At 37.2% G+C, this 20,566-nt stretch overlaps 1 protein-coding gene across 1 annotated transcript; it reads left to right on the plus strand.

The window, feature by feature from the left end:
* Positions 1–222: 222 nt before the first annotated feature.
* On the plus strand, positions 223–19,698 carry LOC132191289 (mRNA capping enzyme family protein). The gene is made up of 18 exons (XM_059606235.2): positions 223–586; positions 1,087–1,302; positions 4,116–4,254; positions 5,735–5,886; positions 6,231–6,314; positions 6,500–6,562; positions 7,373–7,504; positions 7,598–7,804; positions 9,303–9,422; positions 10,012–10,061; positions 13,520–13,682; positions 13,804–13,941; positions 16,906–17,028; positions 17,124–17,222; positions 17,638–17,727; positions 18,356–18,443; positions 18,774–18,904; positions 19,043–19,698. The coding sequence occupies exons 2-18, from the start codon at positions 1,186–1,188 to the stop codon at positions 19,184–19,186; spliced, it is 2,040 nt and encodes a 679-aa protein (XP_059462218.2). The 5' UTR covers positions 223–586; positions 1,087–1,185; the 3' UTR covers positions 19,187–19,698.
* Positions 19,699–20,566: the final 868 nt, after the last annotated feature.

Here is a 20,566-nt window from a genome sequence, read left to right on the forward strand (position 1 = left end):
ATTAAGCTACCATTTGAGAACGATTTTCACTAGATAAAGACAAATACCAATTTAATAAACTAAGTTAAAATAATTTTCATAAATTCAATTCAAAAGAATTTTGTCCAACAATCTCTGGCATTTTTCGCATCCCTGAGAAGTTGGGATTTTAAAAATCTGCCCCAAATTTATTCTATTTTGTCCCCCTAATATCTATTTGTTTTGATTCCATAACTCCGAATCGCGAATTTGCTCCTCTCTCTCTCTCTCTCTCTCTCGCTCTCGATCTCTCTCTCTCTCCCCATTTGACATAGATTGATTAATTATAAAGAACCTTTACTTGTCTCTCTAATCCAACAAACCCTCTCTCTCTTTCTCTCTCTCTCGCCTAGGGTTTGGAGTAGAACTTCCAGTGGAGAGCGTACTACAATTATAGGGTTTTCGCTGTTCCACGCCACAATAGAAGAAGCCATCTCGAGAGTTTATGATCGTGGAAGCCCTCAATTTCTGCGCCGGACCGAAATTAGCTTCTCCCTGCTAACTTCACGAGCTGGTTGGATCGTCCTTTCGGAGGCCGTTCGGTCTTCGATTGCATTTGGCTGCTCAGGTCTCGCTGCTCTGCTTGATTTCCCCCCTCCCCCGTTTTTGTGTGCTTGAATTTCGTTTCCTAGAGTAGTGGCCGCGTGTCGTTCTGAGTTTGTGTGCCGTTTGGGGGCTTAGAAAATGCGAGAAAGTAAAGAGGGAGTGAAATTTTGAATCGTTTGGTATTTTGTTGCCTGAGCTTGGGGAAACTAGAATTTTTGTCAAAGGAAGAATATTATAACTACGTGGCTTAATTAAGCTTTGTCTGCTTCCTGAGCAATCAAGCATAGGGTTAGCGTTAATTTTTTTTTTTTTTTTTCCTGGGATTTAGTTTTACGTAATTGTTTTTTACGCGCTTGATTAAATGCTAGTGCTGGAAGTAGTCGTTTCTTGGTGTTTTAGTTGAACTGAGATGGCTACTACAAAGATTCCTTAAGAGTGTTTTATTCTTTGGTTTTGGACATTTTTGGTAGTTTCCGTACTTTGGCATTTTGGCTTAATCAATCTACAATGAAAATGATGCAGGGAGCAAACTTCATTATTCCTGACAAAGTGGGAGGCTTATAGCCATTTGAGACTTTACAGTGGCAAATGTTGTATGGTGGATGTTGAAAGATTGTTGCCATGGATTTAAATGCCTCACCAGTACCTGAGGAAGATGAAGACACCTTTGAACAGCATATAGAAGAAGACAGTGCGCCAGAAGAACGTATAGAGTCTGCAGTTGCTATAGCCCGCCGGGTACTTATCTTTTCTCTCTCTTGAAAAGCTCTCCACATTTCCCAATACGAATTTGTTTGTTATCGCTCATGATAATGGTAATTTTCTCTCTTTACTTCTAGCAATTGATCTCAATCTGCCAATCTGTGAAATATAGTTTTGTCATCCCGCGTGTATGAAGTCATTTCATGGAGGATTTGCATTGCTTTGAAATGAGCCCTTTTTCATCAGGGACCTATGTTATTTCTATCTACTTTGCTTGAATTTATGTACTGCTATTTCTCGTGCCATTGAAAGTGGCTAAGAGGCTTGTTTGGTCCATGTTGTTTGCTGCATTATACTTTTTGCTTGTTCCCCAATAGAGAATAACTTCTATAAGCTCTCGGCACAAACCAAGCATTTTGTGCCTTCCAATAAAAGGTTGACTCATCAGCCTAGAACAAGAAAGGACTTTCTTAGTAAAACACTAGATCAGACCTCCTTTTTATCACACATCGACTAAAAACCCTCCCCGTTTACTCTCACCTCCTTCTTATCTCTCACCACTCTTGATGTGAAAAACCCCACCACCATTGCACTGCCCAGAACCGAACGCCACCTGTGCCACTGCCGAACGGCTGCGCCACCGCCAAACACCCATGTCACCTGCGCCACCACCCTATGCCGAACGCCACCTACGTTGCTGCTCATCTACCCTCACCGAGTAAATTTTCAACCCTGCCTCCAATGTGCGACTTGCCTACAATGTCAAAATCAAATAACAGCAATTACAAAGACATAAACACAAACGACACCACCAATCAATTTCCACAAAAGTGTTTCCAACCTTCTGAAAATGAGTCTCTGTGTTGTTTTCAGCTTCAACACGTTTGGTGCAGGTTCACAAAAGTAGAGAGAGAGAGAGAGAGAGAGAGAGAGAGAGAGAATAAATTTATGAACTTACTGGTGGAGGAGCAGCAGTGGAGGTGGTGTACAGCCTGGGCAGTGTAGTGGTGGCGGGGTTTTTCACATCAAGAGAGGTGAGAGATAAAAGGAGGTGAGAGTAAACGGTGAGGGTTTTTTAGTTGATGTGTTATAAAAATGAGGTCCGATCTGGTGTTTTCGTAACAAAGTCCTTTCTTGTTCCTGGCTGATGTGTCAACCTCTCATTGGAGGGCACAAATAGCTTGATTTGTGCCAAGACCTTATATAAGTTATTATCTCCCTAGTAATATCGTCCTGTAGATGGTTCTGGTAAAGATACTTTTCTCAAGAATGGAGAAGGTTCTGATGGCTACTAGTTCATTGATTTAGGACTTTGATTACTTCATTTTGCGTGAGCTCTGGTTTTTGAGCCTTGTCAACAACTCTCATCCTAATTACTTAGCAAACGAAAAAAATAGCCTTCTATTTTTTGTTTTTAGAATATTGATCTATCTATCTAGTTATTTGTTTGTTCGTCTGTCCATCCATCCATCCATCTAGATGGATATGTTTACATTGGTAATAATACTTGGACACATACTTTTATTAGAGTAGAAGAGTAGAATGCTTGGGCTCTGTTATTGAAGATTGATATTCTTACTATCTATTGGTTTTTGCAAACCATGGAATAAAAGCCTGGAAATGATTAAATACCGTGGTTGGACCACATATGGTTAAGTTGAAATCAGCATGGATACCTGCTTCATGAGAATGAATAAGATCCTTTTAGTTTTTTTGGCACCTGTTGTGACGTCCCACATCACCTGAGAATGGAGATGGAGATGGAGATGTGTTTATATGTATACCTTACACTCTTAATGACAACAACGCGTTTTAAAGCTGTGATGGTCATGATCCCATCAGAAATCCGCAGTTAAACGGGCTTATGCGAGAGTAGTACTAAGGTGGGTGACCTTCTGGGAAGTCTGGTTCGGGGGAGCCAAAAGTGGACAATATTGAGTGTCAATGGGGTGGGGTGTTGCAAATTGTATCAGAGCCATTGCTCAGCCTAAGATGGGGGGAGCGTGTAGAAGCCCATGAGGGTTGCCAGCGGGCACTCGTTGGAACGCCAAGAATGGGCAAGTCCCATGAGGGTCGCCAGTTGGGACGTTGGGTCCTAAGAGGGAGTGATTGTGACATCCCACATTGCCTGGGTATGGAGATGAAGATATGCTTATATGTATACCTTATACTCTTAATGACAACAACGCGTTTTAAAGCTGTGATGGTCATGATCCCATCAGAACTTCGCAGTTAAGTGAGCTTATGCGATAGTAGTACCAGGATGGGTGACCTCTTGGGATGTTTGGTTTAGGGGAGCTAAAAGCGGACAATATTGTATGTCAATGGGGTGGGGTTGGGTGTTACACTTGTGCATGGGGACTTAAATAGTTTCTTAACTTGTGCATTTACAATTTTTTTTTTTATGATAAGTAATTTCATATCATTAATAAAGCCGCAAAGGCGCGCAATTCTAGTACACATGGAGTATACATGAGAACCCCTAATATGAAAAAGAAGAACATAAATTAAAAAAATCTGCAAAAGTAGAAACAATCAAGCTATGATGTGCCACTGTCCATACATTTTTTTAATAGTATGAACTTTATTTTTGCATGAAGTTGGATGCCTTAACTCCTGGTTTGAGTGGTAAGGTTATAGTCCTGTTCTCTCCCTCCCTCTGGTTTAAGTGGTAAGGTTATAGTCCTGTTCTCTTCCTCCCTCTCTCCTTCTCACACTTGCAAACATACTTGGGTAAGAATGAAGAATTGCATGTTCTGGTGCTTTTGTAATTAAACTTGGTATCTGTATGTTTTTTGTGTGTGCGCAATTCATGTATGATAGCTGATCTAGTGTGCTTCTTATGTTAGGAGCGTGATGAAAGACGTAAGCGATTGAAAAGAGAACGCCCAGATGACAGACCAATGCACATATCTCAACCACCTGCATATGATCAATCATTTCAAACCAGAAACTTCAAGGTTTATGATAAAAGCAGGCTTCCCCCTGGTAATTTTTTGTTTTTGTTTTTCCCTTTTTAGTTGATTCAATGCAAGATCTCCTATGAAATTGTAATAAGATCATCCATGGATCATGAAAATTGTAGTATCTTATGAATGAGTAATCCATTGGAGTTGGTTATTATTGTTACTAATGCATTTCTACTATTTAGTTTCATGGTTTCATGTTATACCCTGTTGTGAGTCATATAATGTTTCACTCTTGGGCATTGGAAAGCATTAGTATTTACAAGCAATTTACATTCTATCTCTGAATTGGTTGTTATTGTAACAAATCTTAAAATATCATTTATTCATTGGTTTTTTTTTTCTTTAGATGAAGCAAAGAGCTGATCAGTGTTGTTTGCTACTGAAACTCCTAAAATGCAATTTTGGGCTTGTTTGGGTGTGCGATTCTTTTCTATTTTACTCAACTGAACTCAAAATTGCGAATATTGAGGAGAAAAAAGAGTTGAGATTATGTTTGGGTTGTTTGAAGAATATATATATTGGGGTGGTCTTGAACCACCCAAGGGGTGGCCAGGCCACCCCCAAGGTGTTTGGGGGTGGCCGAGCCACCCCACCCCCGAAACGCAGCCGGGGGTGGATCGGCCACCCCGAGACTCTTGGGGGTGGTCTGGCACCACCCCTATGTATATATATTTTTTAATTTTTTTAATTTTTAAAATTTTTATTTAATGTTTTTTATTAGTTTAGTTGAAATTTTTTGAATAAAGTTGAAATTTTTTGAGTTGAGTTGAGTGTTAGTGGTGTCAAATCAACTGAAAAAAGAGAAAAAAGTTGAGAAAAATGGGAAGAGTGGTCTTCCCAAACAAGCCCTTTGTTACTACATTGTGACTTTAATGAGTTGAACTTAGTAGCTAGATATCCAACTTAGTAGCTAGATATCCATTAAATTTCAAATGCTGTTATTGATTGGTTTTGGTTGGGTTACAAAAGTGATCCATAAATACTCATTCTCTCTCTCTCTCTCTCTCTCTCTCTCTCTCTCGTGCGTGCGTGTGCACACGTGTAAGCATGTTCTGACATCTTTCTCTGGTCTGTTTTGTTTTTTTGGCATCGGTTTGTCTTACTTGATTGTTTCATGACATAGTTGGGCATGCTTAAGAATTTTAAATATTTATTTTTATCTGCAAACATGGTATGAAGTATGTAATCTGATAACTATAAAATGGTACTTCTACTCATGGAGAGGTAAAGAACATTTTGATAGGCAGCATCTTTTGTATGAGATGTATGGCCATTTTTCATTTAATCATAATCCTGGTTGGCAAGGTATATTTATATTGGGGAAAAATGTAGTCCATTCTCTTGGGAACTGGAGCTTTTGTGGCATTCGTATGATTTTGCATGATCTTCATTGTGGAAATTTGGTCTCATTTGGTCCTTTTCTCTGCTGTATCGCTCCTGACAGACAATCTTGTAGAAGTTACTGCACTAAGACACTCAAATTTGTTCTTCATATGCAGGTTGGTTGGACTGCCCTGCATTTGGTCAGGAAATATGTGGCATGATTCCTTCTAAGGTTCCACTTAGTGAAGCCTATAATGACGCTGTTGTTCCTGGTAAAAGATACTCATTTAAGCAAGTGATCCATCAGCAGAGAGTTTTAGGGAGAAAAGTACGTCCTCTGAACTTTTGAATTTTTTATTTTTGCCTTTCTTTTTTCCCCAAGTTTCTTCCTCTATGAATGGTGGAGGGAAATCCCGCTTGATTTAGGAAGAGAATAATAGTGTCATTAATGTGGAAATAGCTTTTGAACCAAGAATTTCTAGTTGACTCATCTAATATCTTTCTGTAAAAACATGCAAGGTTACGTATTACCCAATCCAGATTGTTTTTCTTTTTTCAAAAAGATGAGGAAATGAAGCATGCACCTTCCATTTGTAAAGTCTCATTAAAGAATTAGGTTTTTTGTGGGTTCGTTGTTTGAGTGATACATAAGTTTGTTCACTTATTTTTCAGCTTGGCTTAGTGATCGATTTGACGAATACTTCTCGTTACTATCCAGCATCAGATTTGAAGAAAGAGGGTATCAAGCATGTTAAGGTATTGGTGGTTTGTGATGTAGTTCTTTGTTTCCTAGTCACGGTCTTCTGACTGTAGTGATGTAACTCTTTATTTATTTATTTATTTTTATTTGAATTTTGTTTGCCCAGTTATGCCGTTGCTAATAATATTTATGAATTCTTCCTCTCATTTTTTTTTCCCTCAAATTTTATTATGTGATCTAGATTCAATGCAAGGGAAGGGATGCTGTTCCTGATAATGCATCTGTAAATAATTTTGTCTATGAGGTTTGTTTCTTCTTTCACACATGCCTGTCGTTCCTGTATCTGACTGCTGTTTAATTGTTCAATGTTAAAGAGTTCTGTTAGTCTATGTTTTCTATCTTGCTCATGTATGAAGCAATGGGTTGAACAAAAGTTAGCATTTATGTTTATAAGGAACCAAAGATGGTCCTGTGTTATGTTTTACGTGTGAGCATATGTGATGCAGAGCACCAAACACGAGCCACAGATCACATGAGCTGGATCATTGTTGGGCTTTTTATTAGGTGCATTTTTGTTTCATGATTTATTTTTCAGACGGGTTGTATTGTTTTATTTTGGACTTAATGTTATTTTAGGGTGCCATTAGCCCAAGTGTGGTTAGGATTAGGGTTAGGGTTAAATCTCGTGTCTATTTAAGCCTAGTTTTCTATTGTGGTCGGTAACTTATGGTGAATTGAAGAATTGGATTAGCTGTTGCTGTCTATCTCCTCCCTCTTTCTTCTATATCTTCTCGTTTTTCCCCTCTCCTGAGCTTCTTCTTCTCTTTGGTTTATTTTCTCCCCTCTTCTTGCCTTCTTCTTCTCTGTTTCTTCTTTCTCTTTAAACTTTCCTCCCAAGTGTTTTTGTCCCGCATCAATATGTGCACTATCTTTTCATCTCAAGACTTTTTCTTTTCCATGAATGGTTGATTTTTTCTTAACTGGATTATCTTTGGATAATTAGAATGTGCTTTTCTCTGGAATTATGAATTTCTCAATTTTGTCTTATTTTAGTTAACAAATTGCTTTTGAGCCTTATGTATATGCTTTACCTTTAAATGCATATTCTTTTCAGGTCTCACAATTCCTCTTTCGTCAGAAACACTCAAAGAAGTTCATTCTTGTCCATTGTACGCATGGGTGTAATCGCACAGGATACATGATAGTTAATTATATTATGCGCTCGCATCCAACTTCTGTTACGCAGGTCTGTTGTTTATTGATCTTGTAAGCTGTTGATTGGTTTTTTTGAATACACATTCCTAAATGTGATCCTTTTGTGGTTTTGCCTATTGTGCAGGCAGTAAAAATGTTTGCTGAAGCACGCCCTCCGGGAATCTACAAACCAGACTATATTGATGCCTTGTATACATTTTATCATGAAAGAAAGCCTGAGATGGTTGTTTGCCCACCAACTCCAGAGTGGAAAAGGTCTTCAGGTCTTGATCTTAATGGTGAAGCATTGCCAGATGATGATGATGATGGAGTTTCAGCTGCTCCTTTGCAGGTATGCATGGTCTTGAAAAATAGTTTGATTTATAGTTTCTGATACTATTTCTCACTATATGAAAGATGTCATAACAAAGGAAGGTGCCACATGATTAGTGGTTTTGCATGTTTGTCATTTTATTGATCAAGAGAATTAATTGTTCTACTGAAAAGTTTTGCTTTAAGTGGAAAGCAATTTGCATCTGAAAGGGCAATGATAATTTTCATTTTTCTCAAAAGGCGTTGACCTATCATTTCTTGAATAAACTGGTTTGCGCTTACAAATGTCGACATTATCCTAGAATATGCACCATCTGAGAATTATATTTGTCTTCTCAAGTTGTTACAAAGCCTAATAGGTAGGTTATTATCTAGATAGGGTGATAGTTCCACTGATTGCAGCCAGGGGTTGATTTCCTCGTCCCCCTACTCCTTCCTCTTTGCTACACCCAAGAAAGTTTGCTCCCAAAAATGGCAGATTGAGTGGATGAAGGTCAAGATAAAGGACTGTGAAGAGTTAAAGGACGAAGATCGTTTGGAGCTCTTGATGAACGTGGAAGATGATTTTCGTTGGGAAAATAAGGTAGCACGGGAGGCGGGGCCGTTGGAGGGCGATGAGGAGGAGGATCGAAAGGTTGCGTGGTTGAATGAGGTGAAAGAGGATCTTAGCATAACGGTCGCGTGGCCTGGGACTAAGGGCAAGACTATTACGCTGTAGTCCCCATGGGTTTTGTGGGGTTTCTTGTGGGTTTTTTGGGCGGGTTCTGGTGGGTTTGTGGGTGACCCTTGGCTTCCCTTTTGGGTCTCTCGTGGGTGCTCCTTGGAAGTTTAGGGCTTTTTTGGGTGTTTCTTGGCGCTCTCTTTATATGCTTCTTGTGTATTAGGGTTGCGCCCTCTTGGCGTTTTGATATATACAACAATTACTTGTCAAAAAAAAAAAAAAAAAATGTTTAGTATATATATTTTTTGGCTCACTCTACCCACAGCATAAGAATGTGATTGTTATTGAGTTACTCTTTCTTGTCTGATTTTATTGGGTTGCTTCTAGTCCTATGATTGAGCTTAAACAGATATCCAGAGTGCAGTTAAGTTATATTTTCTTGGTTTTCCTTTTCAGGAGTCACCACTGAAAAAACATGAATGGAAGATTCAGTTATATAGAAAAATTTGTACAAGCAAATTGTTTCAAGTTAGAATGTTTAACTGTTAAAAAACAATGGCTAGAAATTTGATGCTAAGTTCATATTCATGACTGTATAATTTTTTTTTTTGGAAAGAAATCTTGTTCTTTGTTGATAGGCTTGTCTGGGAACCTTGTTAGGGTACCCTATTAGGAGAGTTTTATTTGAGTGGACATAATTGGTAGCTATTTTTTATTTTGTTTTATTTTATTTTATTTTTATAATTCTATAAAACTACTGGCAGGTTGCTTTTTCTTGTCAATTTTTGTATGCTTTTCGTTTGACCTTACATATATGTTTTGTTCGTCAGTTTTAACTTGCCTTTATTTGTTTCAGGAGAATCATGAACAAGATGTAGTGATGACCAATGATGATGTACTAGGAGATGAGATACCTAGGGACCAGCAAGATGCACTGAGGCACTTCTGCTATCAAACACTTAAGTTGGGTGCTGGGGTAGGCTCTTCAAATAAATCTCTTCAACTTTTAATGTTTGTGGTTTTTACTTTTTTTGTATATTGAATAGAGGAGCCTTATATTTGGAGACTGGATGCTTTTATTGTTTCTAGTTTTAATTATAACCTTTTCTACATAATTTGCTTTGCAGCTCCCTGAGTATTTATGTTTCTAGAGCTGCTTCCATCACACCCTTTCCGTGGTTCTAATATCTCTTTTTGATCATTTAGACATCTCTTACGTACATTGTGCTTGCCATGTGGTTTAGTTGTCCGTTGCTACTTCATTTGTGTTTGCTAGAGCTTCTTCCAGTACAATTGTTTGATCCTGTTATTTTAATATTCCTGTCAGACGCCCTTAAGGCATTTCCTGCATACTTGCTACTTCATCATGTTTTGCCTATTTAATTTACTTGTTATGGTTCATAGTTAACTTCTTTTTTCTTTTTTTAATTTTTATTTAATGTAGTATATATATCAAAAAGTGTAAAGGGGCGCAACACTAATACTTAGGAAGTATACAAGAGAACGCCTAAATAGAAGGAGACATGGTTCATAGTTGTTCTGACTTGGTTTTACTTTAATTTCAGGCAAGAGGAAACACGCAGTTTCCGGGGTCTCACCCAGTTTCTCTTAACAGGTTCGATTTGTCTGAATCTTTGTTGAAAGTTATTTTCCTGTGGTTCTTTTCTGTTTTATCAATTAAGCAACTAAAAGTGTGACTGGTTGTGCCTCAACGAACTGGTATGGCTTCATTTGTCCAGCTATCACATTTCCCAACTTTGTGTGGTAGGCAAAAGTTTTCTTGGAAATAATGTCTATTGTTATTGGTCTTTCTGTTATGCATTTAGGTATGCTAGACTATCGATATATGAAAGAGAAAACCTAGTAGTAATGCAGCTTGCAATATTGTCAAATGATAATTTACAAAGGTAGTTCTTATCATGTTTACTTTGGTTGCCCGTCATTTTTTGTATAAAACAGATATATATATATATATATATATATATATATATATATATATATATATATATTATTTTTTATGAATAATAATTTGTTAAAAGAAAAAGACAAATGTCTCGTACATTTCTGTATATAAAACAGATGATTTATGCTCTTTGATTTGATTTTATTATTTTTTTTTTCAATTTCTGTAATATTGCAGGAGGTAGGCGACTGAACTTGGAGCTTGTTGTATACTATATAGAAATTTAACTTAAATCACCAATTGGCTCAAAAGTTTAAATTGATAGAAAATTATGAATTTAATCATTTAGTTAATATTCTAGAACTTCCCTTCATATGTGGGATTGCACACCACTTAAATTTTTTATATTCATAGGAGAAGGCAAGGCCTTCGTACATGAAAAGTGTATGAGAGTGACCCACCCTAAAGGCGTCTACAATCTAAAAAGCTAACAAGATCTAAAAGATTTGATTGAATCAATCAATTGGTGTCCATTTTCCTCTCCTCAGCTCCTGCCTTTTGTGTAGGGTGGCCAACGTTTTTCCCTTTTTGTTGGGGTGGACATGGAGTTATTGGGGAGGGAGTTATTATTGAATTTAAGTTCAATGTAATTGACTGAATGTGAGTTTGCAATTATTTTGTCTTAAATACTCATCTCCTTGGCAAAGAGAAACTATACCATTGAACTATATCTTTCTATTCTTGATACAGGAGCTAGGCCAGATACTCTCTCTTTTTCTTTTCTTTTTTTCTTTATTAATTCCAGAGCAGACTTCCCATTTTTTTTTTCAATCTTCATTCAATAATAAAGAAAAATTTGGATTCATATTATTTATAAATTACTTGTTATATTGTTCTAATACTACAATCTTGGTTAGTCTTATGTGGCTGTTTTGATGTGCTGCTCCTGCCTTTTTTGATAAGTAATAACCAGTCTTATTGAAAGCGTAAAGGCGCCCCAAAGTACACTGGGAGTATACAATAGGATCACCTAACTAGAAAGGGAAAAGTGAACAAGAAAGTCATCGTAACTAATCGACACCGGGAAGACATACGCCACAATCCAAAGATACAATGTATGAAAGCAATAGGATAATAAGTCTTCCAAGGAACCCTCGAAGTCCTCAAAACACTTATTATTTCTTCCTCCATAGACACCTAAAAAAGCAAGTAGGCACCATCTTCCAAACCGCAGCACTCCCCCTCCTTCCTGAAGACCACCAATAGGCGAGCAAATCGAAAACCCGTCTCGGCATCACCCAAGACAACCCAAACCGACCGAAAAATGCGCACCACAAGGCATAAGCTACCTCACAATGAAGAAGAAGATCCACCGTCTCCTCATTCCTCTTGCACATACAACACTTGTTCGTCACAATCACATGCCGATTTCCTAGGTTGTCTAGGGTCAGAATTTTACCCAAAGCCGCCAACCACACAAAGAAACTTGCCCTCGAAGGAGCTTGTGTACGCCACACACTCTTCCAAGGGAATCGCCTCCCTTCAGTACATGCCAAGGAAGCAAAAATAAGTTTGACCTTGAAACGGCCTCTTTTGGAGGAAATCCAGCACAACCTATCTTCACACCCTCGTCTCACTCGGGCAGAATGCAACACCTGGAAAAAAGAGGCAAACACATCCATCTCCCAATCATGAGCCCTTCTAGAAAAACTAATGTTCCACTGATTAGAGCCACCCGCACCTCCAAATGAGCCGCAACTGAGGCGTCCTTCGCACAAGCAATACTGAATAAACCAGGGAAAGCTGTCTTAAGAGCCGTAACTCCACACCGCAAATCATGCCAAAAGCGAACCCTAGTCCTGTCCCCCACCTCAAAACTCATAAAGCCTTGGAAAGTGTCCCACCCTTTCCTAATATTCTTCCGTAACCCTACCCCAAAAGTACCTCCAAGCTCCATAGAGCACCACCCTCCCCTTAAGCTTCCAAACTTCGCATCCACCACAACCCTCCACCAAGCATCTCTTTCCGATCTATAATGCCACGACCATTTTCCTAGTAGGGCGTGATTGAACACCATTAAGTTTCTAATACCCAACCTGCCTTCCTTAATCGGAGTGCAAACCTTTGACGACTTCACCAAGTGGTATTTGAACTCTTCGCCTAGCCTACCCCATAAGAAATTGCGCTGTAACTTCTCAATGCGCTTGGCAACGCTAACTGGAATAGGGAAAAGAGACAGATAATAAGTAGGCAAGTTAGCAAGAGTTCTCTTGATAAGCGTCACTCTGCCACCCTTCGACAAATATAACCTTTTCCAACCGGCCAACCGACGTTCTATCTTTTCGATAACTCATGCTTAAATAATAACATATTGTATGTACGTAGAGAATTAGAGAGAAGAAGAATATATAGAGAAATAGGAAAGAAAAGGAACTGAGAATTGGATTTCTGTTAAACTTTCACTATTCAATTAGTGAAAGCCTGAATTTGTTTAAGTACAATGTCATATCTATATGTCTTTGGGCCTTTCTTGTTTTATTAGGATTAGAACTCTCTACCTCCTGTCATCTTATTTGGAACTACCTAATGAAAGACCAATAGACTAACTTGAAACTCTAGAAAACACTCCTAAAACTTAGACACTCCTGGAAAGTACTAGTCAAAGCTTATTTTGGAAACAGTATTGTAATGCTAAAATAAATTTAGCAGCAACGATGTGAAAGTTACTATTGTCACCGAGTCCTATTTACTCAACTTTTTTGACCATAGACTCCTTGTGGCATGACATTTGAAATCAATTGGCACTCACAATAAAACAACAGTGTCTCCCATTTTCCATGGCTGCCATAACTTTGCTTCACCATGGGATGGTGGTTAATATGTAATAGCTGATGAGTACACTAATTGAACACATGATGTGGAACATGTAACTCTGTCTCTGTAATATTGTCTTTAGCATTAAAGTGAATATGGAACCAGAAACCACATTTTCACGGGTAAAAGAATCTTTTAAAATATAATTGTAGTCCTTTTCTTCTTATGTGACATTGTAATTTATACAGATCAGCAAGGCGATTTTATTGCAGTTGATTGTGGAAGTTCTTTTCTGTTCAGTCTTCTTCTTGACTCTTATCATCTGTAAGATTGAGTTCCTGTTTTGTGGCATGCAGGGACAATTTGCAACTGTTAAGGCAGCGTTATTATTATGCCACATGGAAAGCCGATGGAACACGATATATGATGCTAATAACAATAGATGGATGTTACTTGGTTGATAGGAGTTTTAATTTTCGGCGGGTCCAGATGAGGTTTCCTTGCAGAAACACAAATGAGGTATGCATGAATATATCTTTGCTTTTGTAATGTTCCTTATTTCAAGTTGTGTGCATCGATCTTCTTTTTATAGGTGATATCCAATCTGACATTTTACTCTCTTTTTTTGTTGGCTTGTAAGGCTTTAGCTGATAAGACTCATCACTTTACATTACTTGATGGGGAGATGATAATTGATACTTTGCCGGACTCACAGAAGCAAGAGAGAAGATACCTAATCTATGATATGATGGCAATTAATTCCGTGTCTATCATAGAGGTTTGATTTAAAACTTCTATAAAAAGAATCATGTTGAATGTATCTCTCTGGTTGGTGCTTATGTTTTTAGTTTATGCTGCAGTAACTCCTTTACTTTAAACAGTAGCTTTTGACTATATATATGATATAGTGTTTGCGTAAATCCTCAAGTGAATGACTACTTTGAGACCAAGTTTTCTCCCTTTGACATGATTGTTGTGCCCAAATCCTTTTGACATAAGCACAGCTGTATATCCAGTGTGTCATTGGGAAAGAAGTTTAATCTACTTGAACCTTATCTGGTAACTTCAACCAAAAATATGTGGAACATTGATATCTTGGTTTGTTTGAGTCTGGGGGTGATGGTTCCAGTCGGGGTAAAAGCAAGAGAGCTCTTGCTGTGCTATAATGTAGTCCTGGATTTTTTGTGGGCTTTGAATTTCTGTTGTGGGGGGTTTTGCGGGTTTTTCTTTGCTTTTGCTTCTTTTTTCTGTTTTGGTTTTCTTTTTGTATACTTCCTGTATTCTTAGGGGCGCCTTGCTCTTTTTATGATATTCCTTTGATTACTTATTAAAAAAAAAAGTTCGGTCACCCAACCCAGGGCAGTTTTTTTCTCAACTGCTCAGTCTGTCATATTGATTCTTCCTTTAGTTTCCCATAGAGCAATATTCACCATTATAACCTTGGCAATCATGGCTTATCTTACACCCTAAAACTATTTCTTGTTTGCGCCTTAATATTGAATGCAAGCACTCATTTGTACTATTTGTATTTTTTCCTTTCTGTCATCTGTTCTCAACTGGTGCCAATTTCAGCCAGTCATGGATCTATTTGTTTTTTCCTTTTAAATCTTTTACTATAATGCCACTCATGCATTCTTTTTTCCATTCTCCATGTGGTTATTCTTATTTTCCAGTAAACTGTTCTTTTATTATTTAACCTCAAGAAATAGTTAGTGTCATAAAAATCAAGTTCCAGATGCACTTTGGCTATTAGCACCAACCATGTCCTCATTTTTATTCCTAATTATAAAAAACCACATATTCTTAGTGGTGCTTAAACTTTTAAATTATAAGATGCTTTTGCTTAGTTTTGACCAAGGATTTCTCTCCTTTACTATTCTCGTAACAAATCTGCTGAAATTGATAAATTTTTAACGGATATTATTTGTGTCACTAGAGAAATGATAAGAGGGTCATATGAATTTGAAAACAATTATGTGAGATGTATATTAAGCTCTGTCCTATTTGTATTTATTGGCGCTCATTAAGGCACATTTCATTGTCAAGTTATTTCTTTTTGCCGATGTTGGAATCAATAATATTACTATATGAAAGTGTTTGCTTGTCATTGGGCTAACGGAATTCTCAAAATTGCGGTTGAAGTAGCATACTTGTTAGTGAAACAGCTTACAAACTTTTTTTAAGTCCCATCTAGACTTATTGAGTTGTGCAACCACTTGAGCCTTAGCAGAGTTTAAATGGTATGGGTCAATTAAATGCTAAGGAACGAGTGGAAATGTGAATGAAGATGTTGTTAGCTTGTTGTTTGGTACAATATAAGCAAACATCTAAGATTTTACCGTCGATTTTCTTGGGTTTTTTGTTTTAGGTTGACCAATAAAGGAGAGAATCTTGCCAGTAAATTTTTTTTTTTTTTGATAAGTAATCAAAAATTTCATTAATAGCATAATGACACTTGTAAGTACATAGGAAGTATGCAAGAGGAAGCACTTGGTTAGAAGGAGCAAAAAGGACAAGGAAATCACTATAACTAATCGAAAAAGGAGAATCATAAGCAAAGCAGTTGTCAAAAGATACAAAGTTTTGAAGAAAAAAGATGCATTCTCCTTCAAGGCCCTCTCATGGTCCTCAAAACTTCTATCATTCATTTTCCTCCATAAACACCATAAAAGGCACATAGATACCATCTTCCACATAGCTGCACTCTGTGTACTGTTGGTAGTCTACTAATAAGCAAACAGGTCAACGTGTCGTCTAAGGCCTCTAGGCATAACCCATGACAAACCAAAACAATTGAAAAAAGGCAATCCAAATGGCATAAGCTACGTCACAATGAAAAAGAAGATGGTCCATGGTGTAGCATCCCGATCTCATATTGGGAAGATGAATAACCCACATAGATAGTGGGTGGTTTATCAGAGACGTTCATGGGTGTTAAGTCCAACATTGCTTATTTACTAGGCAAAACTGGACTTTTTAAGGGATTTTAGGGAAGTTTCAAATTTACTAGTCATTTTGCGGTGATGACACAAATGTGGTTAGCACTTTATCCTAAGTCGTTATAAATGGTATCAGAGCCACTTGGTAATGCGCCATGTGGTACTGTCAGCACCACATGATGGGGTCCTGAAGAGGACATCAGGGGTTTATGGGGAAAGTTTGTATCTCAGTCCCATATTGGCAAGATGAGTAGTCCACAGATAAAGTGAGTGTGGTTTATAAGAGATACTCATAAGTACTGAGTCGCATATTGCTTATTTACTAGGTGAAACTGAGCTTTATAAGAGATTTTAGGGAAGTTTTAAATTGACTAGTCATTTTGAGGTGATGGCGCAGATGTGGCTAGCACTTTTCCCAAGGTTGTTATACATGTATTCCCCATTCCTCTTACATGTGCAATATCTGTCTACCACAATGACTTGCTACTTCCTGAAGTTATCCATTGTAATTTTATTTCCTTCAACTATTGCATTGTTTTAGTTGCATTCTCCTTTTGATATTCTGAGATAGGTTCAAACATTCCTTTGGCATATTAGAATGATCCAATCAATATCACCTCAGCATCCCTAATCCGCAATATTTATTTCATCAAATGTGTGCTTCTTCTGGCTTTCCAAAGAAAAATAAGTCCTCCTCCATGTTATGTTATGTTTTGTTTTGTTTTTTAATTTTTTAATTTTTATTTTATTTGTTGTTGGGATAATCAATTGGTCAATGGCATGATGATTAATATTTGATGCAGCGGCCTTTCTATGAACGTTGGAAGATGCTTGAGAAGGAAGTGATTGAACCCCGGAATTATGAGCGCCACAATATTTACCAATGTAGGATTCCTTATTATAGATACGACCTTGAACCATTCAGGGTATGCATTATCTGAGTTACAGTCAATTTCATTTTGTACCATACCATTTCCTTTCTGGTGGATTGTTTATTGAATTGGTTTAATTGTGTTATCAGGTGAGGAGGAAAGACTTTTGGTTACTCTCTACTGTTACCAAGCTTTTAAAGGAATTCATTCCAAGGCTTTCACATGATGCAGATGGTCTTATTTTTCAGGTGGTTGAGGATCAGAAATGACTGAAATGTGAACAGAATATAACATTTGAATATCTTTTATAAATGTCAGACTTCTTAGTTTAACCTTGCTGCAAAGTATATGTTGATAAAGAACATTATTAAACATATCTGCAGTGCCATAAAGATGACCTTCCAACTATTCATTCATATGTTTTTACTAAATTATTAGAAGGCCGTTAAAAGTCACTACCATGTACGTTGAAAGTATACTGATACACGAATTCTCTAAGGAACAAGCAAGCACTGACTCTGGTGCATGCCATATTTAATGCCAATGTACACATCCTATCGTATGTCATTTGGGGAAAGAACACCATGGTTTACATAGTCAAGCTGAGTTTGTACTCTTTTAAGGTTTTACAGAAATGGTTACTGATAATCCATTTGTTTGCAGGGTTGGGATGATCCTTATACTCCTCGCACACATGAAGGCCTCTTGAAATGGAAATATCCTGAGATGAATTCAGTGGACTTTCTATTTGAGGTTGTACTAATATATATACTTTTTAGCTATTGCTTTGGGCATCTTTGGTTATGTTTGTTAATGTGTTTCATGAAGTGTTTTGTGTTTTTCGTTTGAAAATGTGTTTTAACGTGACAAATGTGAAAATTGTCTTTAGAAGTGTATTCTAGTGGGACCCACATTTGAGAAAAGTTTTCTATAGAGTACTTCAAAATCCAAATAGATGTAGAGCCTTGTATTTTTTTTTTTTTTTTTTTTTTCAAAAAGAGTGGTCATATGGCCACCCTTAGTGGAGGAGTGGGGTGGCTCCGTGGCCACCCCTCCACTTAAGGTGGACACACCGACACCTTTTTTTTTAAAAAAAAAAATTCAAATAATAGGTTAGCTCCTAGTTTTGCAGAAGTTAAGCACCTGTTTTGTGAAAATATTCGTACAAAGAGGGAAAGACTACAAATTTATTAAAAGTGTTTAGTATTTTGAGGAGTGTTTTTTGTTTTGAGATGTTTGTTAATGTGTTTGTTTTGAGTGACTAAACAGAAAAAAGAGAAAACAAAAACATTGGCAACTATAGCCTTTCTGTTCTCTCCCCATATTGGCTCCAAGTTCTTACCGATGGCGGGATTTTAATATGAGCTACTTTTGTGGACAGATAGATGACGATGATCGTCAGCAACTTATTCTGTTTGAACGGGGGAAGAGGAAACTGATGGAAGGGAATAATAGGGTTGTATTCAGAGGTCAATACATCTTTCTTATCTTCTCATTAAATCATGTACCTGAATTTTCTCTGCTGATAATATGATTCACTCTCATGCATCAATATTTATTTGAAAATCTTGGATTAGCTCAACTCTGAAACTTTTTTGTCTTTAGTAGACAAAAATGTATTCTTAAGAGAGTTGTCACAATTTAAGGTATTTTTAAGCTGGTTATAATTAACTGACAGGCATGTTGTTGTATATGCTTTTATTTTCAGTTTAATTTCTTTGTAGTATTCTTATTTTTAGATAAATATAGGTAATATATTATCTTGATTCTGATTTCTCACCAAGGTCAAAAACTTGCAGATGGTCCAGACCCCGCTTCATATTCCGGAAAAATTATTGAGTGTTCGTGGGATTCCGAAGAAGAGGTATGGGCCTGCATGCGGATCAGAACAGATAAATCAACTCCGAATGATTGGAATACTTACAGAAAGGTCGTCCTCATCACTGAATTTTATATAATTTGTTACAACATCATTTGAAGCCAAATTACTTATTAAAAAAAAAAAAAATAAATCATTTGAAGCCAAATGTACTTAATGAAGAAGATGCTTGCTGTTTTTAAAAAACAGGTGATGCGGAGCATAAAAGACAATATCACAGAGGACGTATTGTTGAATGAGATTTATGAGATCATACGCCTGCCCATGTATGCTGATAGGATACGGAACGATAGCAAAGCCCATCAGCATTCAAATACAGCGCGACGTAGGTGATGATTGGAGGGATGAGCGAATTGATGTCCTTAATACCTTCGAGGTCTTCTAGTAATAGGAGAAACAGATACTGAAGTCTCTCTTTGACGCTTGCCTGCACGAGTCATTGCAAGTTCAATTTACTGGAGTTTGGCTATGTATTCAGCATCGTCAGATATTGTGTAATTAGCTACTCTCCACTATAATCTTGTAACCTGTGCTGTGCCGGTGAGTTGTATGATCCAGGCTGAATGATTTCTCTCAGTTAGTTGTCCAGATCAAGAGAGTTAGTTAGGATTAGGGTCGCCATGTATATTAATTCTTTTCTTTGTCCTGTTATATGTAGTGATTGCCAAGTTTTCTACAAGGTAGCAATTTTTCAGAACCAAGGGTCTTTTATTTTTGTGGAGAAAAAGGAAGAAATCGATATTTGTGAATATCACTTTGGGGCACCTGTACTGTGATGAATGCCCCTTTCTCCTCACTGATGTCATTTTTTAAGCTGACTTATCATTTAGCACCATTTTCTCATAGCTTTCTCTATTTTGTCCTGGATTTTGCCTCTTTTGCGATGTTATACTATAAGATGTTGAGCTCGATGTTATACTACTTTGTGTCCAACGTAGTGTCCAATTCGGTAATGGTTGATTGTAGGCACAAGATTTCTTGAGCAGAAAATGGATTTCGTTTTCACAGATATCGATCCCCTAGAGGCCCGAGGCCTGGGTTTGATGTATGAGTTGCAACAACAGAGTTCTAAACTAACACCTTTGAGAAAATAGGGTAACGCATGGGTTCTGTACTATGTGCATAGGATGCAACTTAGGGATGTTATGTCAGTAATTAGGAATGTGTGGCATTTCTAACTCGCACTTTTCATCAAGTTCCTTTATTCATTAGTAATTAGGGCCACGGGACATCTCCATCTTGTCTTTCATTAAGGTCCATCGTCCATCAGTAATTAAGGATACGTGGTATCTTCGGCTTACGTATTTTTATTAAATTTCTCTATCTATCGATGATTAGGGATGCATAGCGTCTTCAACCTGTCTTTTATTAAGGTATTCCATTCATCAGTAACAAGTAACAGGTGATGTGGTATTTTCAGCTTTCTTAAGTTATTGATTCGTGCATTTAAAATTTATGCATAATGCGTTTGTCAGAAAAAAAAGAAAAAAAAAAGAAAAAAAAAAGGTCAGGTTGTAAGGTAAATTTGATTACAGCCTTTATAATTTGCATCCTTAATATGCATAATATTGGATCACGTCGATGGTTGGATGATGGCTGAGAATGATATTAGGCAAATTGAAATGAGATTTAATATATTTTAGGAAGGTATTTTTTTAAAAGAAAAAAAAGTTTTGATGTGATATAAAAATACATATTATATTTGTGTTTTTA

This window comes from Corylus avellana, chromosome 10, assembly GCF_965113065.1.
Source record: "Corylus avellana chromosome 10, dhCorAvel1.hap1.2, whole genome shotgun sequence".
NCBI classification, from domain to species: domain Eukaryota; kingdom Viridiplantae; phylum Streptophyta; class Magnoliopsida; order Fagales; family Betulaceae; genus Corylus; species Corylus avellana.

Coding starts and splice junctions, on each gene's coding strand:
- LOC132191289 (XM_059606235.2), top strand. CDS start 1,186: ATGGATTTAAATGCCTCACCAGTACCTGAGGAAGATGAAGACACCTTT. Junction 13,683..13,803: donor CTTGCAGAAACACAAATGAG/GTATGCATGAAT, acceptor TTGGCTTGTAAG/GCTTTAGCTGATAAGACTCA. Junction 18,444..18,773: donor TAATAGGGTTGTATTCAGAG/GTCAATACATCT, acceptor AAAAACTTGCAG/ATGGTCCAGACCCCGCTTCA.